The following is an 11,034-nucleotide window of genomic DNA, read 5'->3' as shown; positions in this document are numbered from 1 at the left end:
CATTCCTTTGAGAGAATGTCCCGTTCTGCTCAGCAGCAATCTCAGTGAGAAGCAGCAGCAGCAGGGTGGAAAGGGAATGCCAGTTTCAAGGATAACGTCCTGTTCTGTGGCTCTCGCCATGTCATCGTACCCTCAAAACCAGCCTCTGCTGCTACACAGAAGGCAATGCGAGCGCATCATTTACTACGGATTCATTCTGCAGGGGAGGTGGGAAAAAAGGGCTACTTGTGCCATTAATGGGGACAGAGTAGTGAGCTAACAGGCACCTGTGAGGGGACAATGAACAGCAGCTGTTCCTCTGCATACAGGAGTGCCTGTTCTTGCAGGGGAGGGTGAGGAGCTTTCTGGTTGGGTCGTGTCTCAAGGGGCACTATACGTGCGTGCGTCTGGATCTTCATGAAGAGGGAGATGAAAAACACCACATAAGGCTCAGAAGAAAATATGCTCTGCTCTCTTAAGTTGGGCTTCGGTGTATCGAGGAGTGTTTTTCATTCACATCTGAATGTTTTGCAATTTGTACAGAACATCTTGAATCTGTGGAGGGTTATTGTGGCAATCCCCTATTCCTGCATGACTGAGAAAAAAATAATTCAGGGCCTGAAAAGATTTTGCACAAGTGCTCCTTATGAGGCTCTATGGCTGCACAATTTGTGCCATTTTCCTTACAATCCAGTAACAAGCCTGCTCACATTAAATGACAAAAAAAATCATGTTAGCACCTGGTGGTTAAAAGGATTTTTGTTCCTTTCAGCAACTAAAACACATTTGTTTCTTCCATGTGATCTGGCACCTACTATAAATCATTTTGGCTTATTTAACCTTGAGCTTCATAGAAAGATGCCTTCAAAATTAAAAACTGAATATTCCTCTTAATTTTGTCATGTTAACACCTGCTTATTTTTATTATATGCTCTGAATGCCCATTTTAGATGATAAAATGATATTTCGCTTGTGTGAAACCGAACAAACAATGTTGGAAAGTTTTTTCATGGTTCATGATCCCCTGCTATAACAGCTCAACACTACGAGTCCTCAAGTAACTGGAAAACAAAACCACGGTTTCTACTGTGGAATATACAGATTTAGAAGAAAACTGAAAGAAAAAAGGACACGAAGGCAAAGAACTGTTACAAAAACACCCTCTTTGACACAACGACTCCGTCCTCTACACATTGGACAGACAGAGATTTAACAAAACTAAGTCTCGACATAATTACCTTTAACAATCACCTTTGAAATCCAATACACAAACATCTACCTCAGCAGAGGAAGTCTTTGAGAAAAAAATCTAAAGACAAACTAAACAGAAACAACAATTAGAAGCAGCAAGTTAAACATGTTTTTCTTTTTTAAGCAATAAACACAAGAGATGCAGTACATTAAACTGGAAGATTAACTATGACAATGATAAAATACTGTAAAAAACCTTAAAATGTGGTTTAGGAAAAACCAAAGTGACATAATTCAGTGAAGTCTGACAGAATCATGGTGCAACCGTCTTTAGAACTTGGAGGGTCTCCTCTGTTCCAGTCTGATCTAAGCTCGGCTCTTCTGTTGGAGCCTCCTTTAAACCTGCCATGGCTTGGCACATTCCTCCTCCAAAGTATCAATGTGTGCAGCAGTTGCGTCCGTTAAAGCCATGTCTGTCTGTGCCGAATCTGCTGCACTGTTGGCCTGAGGGTTCATTTCAAATGAAACACTGTGTGTCGGTGCCTCGTCCACGTCAGGATCGCCCGTCGCCGCCCCGTCTGCGGCAACCTTGTCTGAGGGAACTTCAGCAGTCCTCTCCACATAGAAGAGTATGTAGGCCTTGGCCTTCCTCACCGTGTCCTCATTGGTCAGAGTCACTGTGCTGTCATTGAAGTGATACCAGCAGGCCTCGTGGCTGCCATATGCTGTATAATGCCCCGATCCAACCCTGTGAACACACGCATCACGTCAAGGTTTCTTACTCCTGTGCTAACAGGACTTCTAATGTCGTTTGACCACCAAGCAGCAGCACAACACTGCCACTCAGAGGCCAAAGCTAAAACAGCAACATCTTAAACTTAACTCAATTATCAAGGACTCAAGTCTGAGGCCAATCAGCATTCACTGTCTGCATGAAATGTTAAACTGCAGCTGTTCCCAAAACCTTTTGACTAAATTGGGTCTGAAATGTTTTAACAATGATTTTCTGAATGAACACAGCTCACAGACTGGTCAATTTGGATTAAATTATGCTCTTCTGGTTTTGTAAAGGGACTGAGTTCATCAAAAAAAAAAAAAAAAGCTTCCACATTTCAACCAACAGCATAATAAAGTTCATCCAAGTAATTCCTTTACCAGTAAGATATGGGAAAAAAAGCACATAAAAAACGTACATAATACAGCTTAAAATTTAAAGCCAAACAGCAGCAAATGTATCTTCTCACCCGGATCCATGATGGACCACAACAGCCACAAGGTCATACAGGCAACTCCCTGGTAAGGAATTCTCTGGCTAACGGCATAAAAAAGAAACACAAAATAGTGAATTTGTAGAAACAGCTTTCTTCAAACACATTAGTTTCAAATATGGCCTTTTAAAAATGTATGCATCAGAGAATTTTTTTTTCCAAAAGTTACAATAAGTCAAATTTATTAGGATATTCAAAAAATATGTCATGTAGTCCTTGTTAGAACTGAAAATCAGAAGTTTAAACCTGGAGTTAGGCTGTAACCACTAAACCCATCTAAAACAACTTAATAGTATACATTTTTGTGGATGTTTTATTGTAACTGCAGTAAAGGTCATTCAATTTAACTAACTTTGAGCTTGCAATCACTGCCCTGGAGGGTATTCCAGAAAGCATGTTTAAACTACCCTGACTTTAACCCTGAACTCTGGCTGAAATCCGCCTGAACTTGCTTACTCTGGGTATGTTGGTTCCAAAAGACTGGATATGAGTTAGCGTAATTACGCTCAACTTGGTAACCCTGGGTTAATGCGCGTGCACAGCAAGTACATAAAGACATCCTCAATAGATAGCCGATTTCCGGAGTCACCATGGAAACGCGTGGAGAAAAAAAAAGAGCGCTACACTTTAGCGAGACGGAGTCGGAGATTTTAATGACAGCATATGAAGATTATACGTCCATCAAAAAAGTCTTACGGCTGCATCAGCAAAAAAAAAAAAAAAGTGTTTCTGCTTGGAGAAAAAGAACGGACAGAACAAACGCACGAATTTCTGATCTAACTTCCAATTATATTGTGATGTAAGTGTGTGTGTGTGTGTATATATACATATATATACAACTTATAAAATGTATCTTTCCAACATCCATATGTGGTCTTATCACCCTCTCATGGTGAAAAAAGTATTATCTGAGCTTCTTCATCCACTAAATCATCTTCAAATGGACACGCCAAGAATTTTAGCTTTTAAGATTTCCTTTTTATTATTCACAAATGCGGATTCATAATTAACTTTCAATTATCAAATATTTTTTTGATTAAATGTAGAGATATATGAAATTGAAGTGTGTAAATTTAAATGCATATATTTTAGTCGTCTCTCAGGGTTTACATATAAGGACACTCCAGGATGTTCCTCATATTTTGCTTCCTGGTTCTTTTCTTCTGTTTTAAGTTCTCAAACAAAAACTTTACTTCAAAAGGCATGAAGCTGGAAAAAAAAGACTGGGTTGTAATGAGCAGAGGCAAAAAAAAATATTCCACCAAGGATTTGGAAAATGTTTCAGTCTTCATACAATCTTTAGCCCACATTAAGTATGAGGAGTTCAAGTTTTCTGCAGGTTTATCTGTGTAAAAATGTGTAAACATACCTATAGTTAAAGCTGGTGTTTCTGAAAAATATATACGTATATGTCAATAAATCACATCTTGTTTTGTACCAATCCCCCTTTTTCTGTTGTTACGACCTCTGTAAACTACAATAGTTGCACTTTTACGCCTAGAGTCAGTTGTTGTTGACATCAGACCAGTTTTAGTGGTTGTGCTGGTCAGCCGCCAAGTAAACTATCTTTTAGCAAAAGGATGAATAACAGAACAGTGAAAGGTTCTGATCAACTTCTGTTCTCGTCCAAGCCCACCTCGAGTAAGTAGCCCCTCATGTCCAGGCCTTTCAGTGGGAACTCCACATAAGTGTCAATCTTGTTTCTCAAAAAGGCCGTCCAGTGGAATCGCTTTAGGTGCAGACATAAAACCTACAAATGAAAACAATATTTTGAATACACAGCTGCTCGTACTCAAATAAAACAAGGCTGGTTTTCTTTTACCTTAGGTAGGTTGTGGATCCAAAATTTCTTTGTCGATTTCTGCCGTTTTTTACACTTATGGCAATAATACAGCTCTGTCTCATCAAGTTCTTCCAGATCAGTGAAGCTGTATAGGCAGTCTAAAAACAACATTTACCAAATATATTCATGAATTTTGCTTTAAAATATCAAAAGAACAGAGCAACAAAAATAAGAAAAAAAGTTAGAAAAACTACCACGCAGGGTGCATGTTGGGCTTGGCTCCTGGTCTTTGCTTCTCTTTTGTCTGAACTGACTGGGAATGTCCAAGGACAGATCTGAGTCCAAAACAGAAAAAAGAAAAAACATTCTTCATGTGAATATACATGACACTTGCATGCCCTCAGAATCTGGAAAAATAATGGCAGAAACAGAGCTTACACCATGCTCAAAAAAGGAAATGAGCTTTTTTTTGTTCTTTGTACTTATTTTGTTATTTGTACTTACTCTGTACTTCAGTTTAATATATCTCTGCTATCATGGGCATAGCAGTTTTTATCTTTACCTACCTCTTGGCTGAAAGTAAAACCTCCTCGGCAAAAAAAATAATTATTGTACATTTTTATAAATTGTACTTTTCTTTTTTGGGAAATTATTTTATTTTGTGAAATTATTTTTCTCATGCATGTTTGCACTGAACAGTGAGCGGCTCTCATTTCACTGTATGCGCGTGTGATGCGAATTGTACATGTTTATAGTGACAACAAAGCCATTCTATTCTATTTCTAAACTTTAGATGTCTTACCAAGAAATGGATCAAACTTCCGGGATTCTGTTCCACAAATCAAGCAGTTCACTTCATTTTGAAGTAAACCACCAAAAATAGATGTGACGACACTGGGAGCCCCGTTTCTGTAAAGACCAAAGGGCACAAAACAGTTTTATTATATTATATTTTATTATATTATATATGAGAAATAAGCAGTCATGAAACACAAAATCAACTTGTGCACAGTGGCATGAAACAGAGCTACAAAAACAGGCAAACAGATAAGTTGCTTTGAGGTTAGATTGGCTCACGTGCAACATTTTCCCTCAGCAGATGAGAGTCTGACTCCATCCTGAGGAGAGACTGGGTGCGACGCCCCGTTGCGGCTGTACTGAAGCTCCCTGTGGAGATGATCCAGCAAGTAGCGCATGAACTCATGGGCATCCTGCTGTTGGTAGCCTCTGTCAAACAAAGCAGCTCTGAATTACACATGTGTAAAGACATCGGTCTGGGGTACGTGGCACCTACAGTACATTCATGGTTAAGTTGGGAGGAAACGGCGCACTTGTACCTGAAACTTGGCATGATTTTCCAAATGGCATAGAACAAGGAATCTGGACTGAAGGCAGTCTGGTTTCCTTGCCACAAAGAACAGAGAGTTTTCCTGAACTCCTCCACCAAAGACCTGTTTGACGGAAAGTAAGACCAGAAAAGGCAGCCTTCTTTCAAACAATAATACTTTACCCCCCTATCTTAACAGATCAAGACCCTTAGTGATCAAAGTAAGACTATGGTGTATTACAGACAAAAAGTAGGACACACCAAGAAAAAACTGACTTGTAAATTATACAATAGCAGAGTTCAATGCCAGACTAATGCCCATAAATTCTCCCTCCGTCAGAAGAGGACCTTACACACTGTTGTCCCCTTGGCTGCGGGTGTGGTACATCCTTCTTCCTGCAGTCTTACCACTGCGCAGAGCAACTGCAGGCAACTCTTTAAAGTAACAGCTGAACTGCTCGATGTTACTGTCAAGCAAACACATTAAGAAGTCACCAATTTGACATCCAACACCTTGATTATATTTTGCAAAACACAAAGAACATTTAAACACATGTGGATTTTAACCTTTAAAACATTTACCATAATAAAGATGTGGCTTTACTGAGTTGATATGTAAACAGATGACTTGTCAGGCAGCTGTATATTTTCAAAACAAAAGCATCCAGTTTGCAGCATTTTTCTGCTTTGAATGAATCATTTTTAATTTCTGACTTCTTCCAATATAATCCAAATACATTGCATTTGGATTATTGAAATAAATCTCTTGATGATTTTAAAATACATGAGTTAATTTGACAAGAAAATAAATTAAGAATGAGATCAATGCTTGTGTTAAGCAACATTTACTTGGATTGAACTAAACACACAAAAAAAAGAAAATACAACGGAGTAAATGCATTCGCTGACAAAACTGGTCTTGTTTCAAGCAGTCTCTATAATCCCCCTGTGTGCCCCATACTGTATTAATAAAGGATGACTGGTCGCGGGGCCCTGAATCCACAGGGGATGAGCTACTGATTCCGGCTGCAATCCCAGTCTACCACCCACATACTTGGCCTCAGTTTGGAGTTTACCTGAGAGACTGCAGAATGGCATTCATGAAGCACGTGTTGCCCAAATTCCGCAGACCTGTTGCACCTAGAGCCACATTTTCCTGCAAGAAAAATGATTGAGAAGCAGATGAATATTTTCCAATCAACATTTGTGGGAGAAGAAGAACAAAGGAAGAATTGTGTATATTTAGGAAATCAAACAGCATTCAAGCAGAACTTACACCGTCTTTTAATAGCTTTCCATCTGAAGCCGAGTTTTCCTGAAACTTCCTTTTCCTCTGTCGGTCTCCCATAAGTAAAGAACTGCAACAACACCAAACATCAAAACGGTAAATACAGAATAATAATGATAAAAAAATTAAAAATACAATTATTTATTTTGGAAATGTGTTGCTACTTTTCTAAACTCTGTAGCTGCTCCCTCAGCTTCTGAACCTGTCCAAGCTTCGTGTCGTTGACAACAAAGTCATCACATCTGTAACTAGAAAAAACAATCACTGATACAGAGCATTATTATAAAAACAATAATGCTCTATTTACACACCTGAAACCTTTGTGGGAAACATATATGATATATTTTGCCATGTTTTACCGTAGTATGAACAAAAAACTAAACAAATATTTGAAAATGCTTAAATTCGTCCTTTAAATACATAAAGCTTTGAAATGTCTCTTGAGATCAGACACCAATGAGTTATATCGCTAGAGGAGAAATCACATGGTTCCTCATGGGAGGAGAGCACCGCCATCTTGGTGAGGTAATTTCACTGCTGCACAAGGTTATAATAGTTTCGGATTTTTTATTAGTTTTAGTTTTTATTTCGTTTTGAATTTTTGTTTTTAAATTTATTTAGTTTTAATTAGTTTTTAGAGGCAGCTTTACTAGTTTTTATTAGTTTTTATTTTTTGAAATTGCTTCGTTTTAGTTTAGTTTTTATTAGTTTTAGTTTCTTCTTTTTTTTTTTTTTGTAAATTAGGATATTTGTCAGGTGCATGATTCAAAATCACCGGAATAAGTATTGTATAATAAAAACTCAACCAAAGATACATTTTGAAACACTTATTATTCAGAGGACACAAGGACAACCATCCTTAAATTAAAATATAACAGCCGATAACAGCATTACGTTATCTGCTCTCGCTTCTTTTTCGGGGGAGGGCGGGCGACAGGCTAGCTTGTCTAGGTACTGTTGATTTGCGTTTTTGTGTGCGCTTTTTAAATGTACTTTTAGATTCGTAGGGTTTTTCCCTTTGAGGAGCGTTCCACAAATTTTGTCTCCTGCTTCGACTACAAGGCACTTACTTTAGTTTTCGACGCTGTTATAGTCAAAAAAGTCCCAAATAGGACTCTCCCGCTTTCTCCCAACTTTTAATGCAGCCATCACGCTCATGTAAATGTCTATGACCACGCTAGCCGGCAGTGTCTGACAGACATCATGTGACGTCACAGACAACGTGATGCCGTAGGGGTCAAATACACAGTAAAACTAGCAGCGTGAAGTAAATAGATTTTATTTCAACCCAAAAGACTTATGTATTAACAAAGACAAAAACGAAGTATTTTTTGGGGTTGATATTATTTAGTTTCAGTTCGTTTTATACACACAACAAACAGTTTTAGTTAGTTTTCGTTTTTTTTAAAACTCTCCTTTTTATTTTTATTTTAGTTAACGAAAATGTTTTTTCAGTTCTAGTTTTAGTTTTTTCGTTCGTTTTCGTTAACTATAATAACCTTGCTGCTGCAGTACATGCACGTGAACACATTTTTTGCAAAATGCCACTTCATTGTGGGGGTTCCAACTGCCAATATCGAAGAAATTAGTCCACGTAGTAGGAATGCATAACATTTCACAGGTAAGTATTATAATTTTTTTTCTTTTAATGCTGCAGGGGCATCATTAATAGTACACATTGACATGCATGATGCTGCAGGGCTATTATCAACATGTAGGGATAATGTACGTATAATTTGCTGTCGACATAAATGTACATATTATAGTATACAGGATACTAGGGCCAAGCTATTATAGCGATATAGATTTATACATTTCTGACTCAGTGACTGAACTTTTCTTGCAGGTTTCCAATGGATTCAGACTTAAGGAAAATGTGGGCCTTAGCTATCAAAAGAGCTAACCCAGATGGATCACTGTGGTACCAACTAGTAATACAGTCTGGCTATGCTCAAAACATTTTGTGGAAACAGATTTTGATAAGACTGGCCAGACTGTTCGCTTGAAACCCAACACCATACCATCTGTGTAACACCAAATTGATCACTCACATGAATTAGTCAATCTATTGTTTTTCTTTCTTTTTTTTCTTCTTTTTTTTTTTAAAGTGTAAATCTGTTATTAACTTTTGGACTTATTGTTGACTTATTATTGATTTATTCCTATCATTTATTATTATTATTGAATTACTATTGATTTATTATTAGTAGTGTTTATTATTGATTTATTATTATCATTAGAATTATTGACTTATGTATATTTTGTTATTATTTATTATCATTATTGACTTCCTTTTGACTTATTGTTGGGCTTTTCTAAATAATTAAAATTACATGTCAAAGAGGTCTAAAACCTCTAAATGCTAAAAATTTTTTTTACATTTTTTTTGTAATAATAGTTTTTTGTTAGAAGTCCTGCAACTATGCATTTTTCATTAAAGTTTGACCTTTTAAGGCTGCCTGTTTCTCCTTATTAACAACAACAAATGAGATATATATATATATATATACATAAATGATATACATATATATGATATATTTATATATATGTATGTATAAATATATATAAACATAAATATATATAAATTATATAAAAACTAGTTAGGTGCCACAAAGGCTGTAGAAATCATTGCCATGTGGGCACCGTCGACCTCACCAAGATGGTGTCGCGCTCCACCACCGTGTGCAAGGTTTCCCAAGCGGGCGTGTCTCCTCTGGCGATATAACTCATTGTCAGACACCAATGCATGAAACAAAAATGTCAAAAACCTACCAAAATACACTGAAGCTGCTACAGTCCATGCACAGAGAATGCTGGGTTTTCTCCTTCTCCTGCCTGTCACCCTTCCTTTGACAAAAGCCAGGACCTTGGTTGTCCTCAAAATGTTTCTTCGCGTGTCCATTCACATATCTATATTTAAAAAAAATGAAACAAATCATACATAAAAGAAAAAAAGACATGTATTCTCAAGTATATTATTTGATCAGAATAACATTTTCACTGTAATTTATTTTAAAGATTCCCATTAAAATTTAAAAGTAGGACACATTTTATATACATATAAAAAAAACCAACAACTCTAAGGCCTCTATAAATTAGTAACTTCACACATAAAGATTTGAGGTTGTTTATAAGTGTTTTAATAAAAATGACATTCACTTTAAACCAGCTGAGACTTGCAACAGTTAAGCCCAACACCTGACAGAATAACTGCTTCTTCTTTTTTTTTAAAAATGGATCTTAACCATCACTGAATCACTCCTCTAAACCAACACCATCAAGTATAAAACACTGCTCAAGTTTGGCTATTCTGACAAAGATGAGGAGGAAGGACGGGGAAAAGCAAAGAAATCAACTTACCGCCCACAATGCACCATCAAACAGGTAAGGCAGATCCAAGGACTCTTATTAGACCTGCACACTGGGCACAAACATCACGTTTACTTTCGCTACTTTGCTGTTTACAGGTTGAAAAGAAAACTAACTAAATAGTGTGTTTTTGTTCAGCGTTGAGATAATATAATTATGTTGATTTGCCCCTGTGGTTCCGGTTGTCGACTTCAGCACAGCATGTTTAAGATTAACACTAATGCTATCGTGATCACGCCGCGAGCTCTGTTTACACTCTGGTTCGTGTTCGTAACGTGAAGGAAGAGCAACATTCTTTCTTACCATTGCAACACCAGGACGACGGTGTGCCATTGGGGAATCTGGGTGAATCAGTGGTACAGCTTATATTCAGGCTTAGGTGAGAGCACTCCATTATTTTTGCATTCGAGAGATTCTCCCAACAAACCAACACTAATGCTACCAGGACCCAGGTAGCTAACAATAGTTAGCCAATTAAGTAAAAACTAGCTAGCTTTCGTTAGCCGGCCAACTACTTCTGACCGCAAGGAGCACGTTTTCCTGTCTTTGCTTACGCCAACACGTTTGGTAAGCGCTCCACAAAACATACGTTTAAGAGTAGGCAATTTCTTCAATTTTTTTTTTTTACTAGTGGGAAAAAAACACACTTTAAATCACATTGAGATAAAACTGAGGATATTGTGGTAAGTAACGAAGCAGGTTACTGCTTGCTCTCGAAACAACAAACAAATGGAAATAACTTCAGGAAGTGACGTAATGCCAATCGGCTCGCCCGTTTGCTGCCACAAAACGCCAGAGGAAATTGGTTTGCTACTTCCGTGATCGTTTG

The 11,034-nt window shown here is 37.4% G+C and overlaps 1 protein-coding gene across 1 annotated transcript; it reads right to left on the bottom strand.

Annotated features, from left to right (window-relative positions):
• Positions 1 to 1,122: 1,122 nt before the first annotated feature.
• usp3 (ubiquitin specific peptidase 3) lies at positions 1,123 to 10,979 on the bottom strand. Its single transcript, XM_023955789.2, has 15 exons — positions 10,509 to 10,979; positions 10,197 to 10,257; positions 9,609 to 9,746; positions 7,001 to 7,084; positions 6,825 to 6,906; positions 6,625 to 6,704; positions 5,902 to 6,015; positions 5,559 to 5,672; positions 5,299 to 5,448; positions 5,024 to 5,130; positions 4,476 to 4,556; positions 4,261 to 4,379; positions 4,075 to 4,188; positions 2,415 to 2,482; positions 1,123 to 1,918 (listed from the first exon to the last, which is right to left on the bottom strand). Exons 1-15 carry the CDS (start codon positions 10,597 to 10,599, stop codon positions 1,567 to 1,569), a joined length of 1,755 nt encoding a protein of 584 aa, XP_023811557.1. The 5' UTR covers positions 10,600 to 10,979; the 3' UTR covers positions 1,123 to 1,566.
• Between the last annotated feature and the right edge of the window lie 55 nt (positions 10,980 to 11,034).

Source organism: Oryzias latipes, chromosome 6 (genome assembly GCF_053564925.1).
Source record: "Oryzias latipes strain Hd-rR chromosome 6, Olatipes_Hd-rR_3.1".
Classification (NCBI taxonomy): Eukaryota; Metazoa; Chordata; class Actinopteri; order Beloniformes; family Adrianichthyidae; genus Oryzias; species Oryzias latipes.
This window is presented reverse-complemented; position numbering and strand designations above follow the sequence as displayed.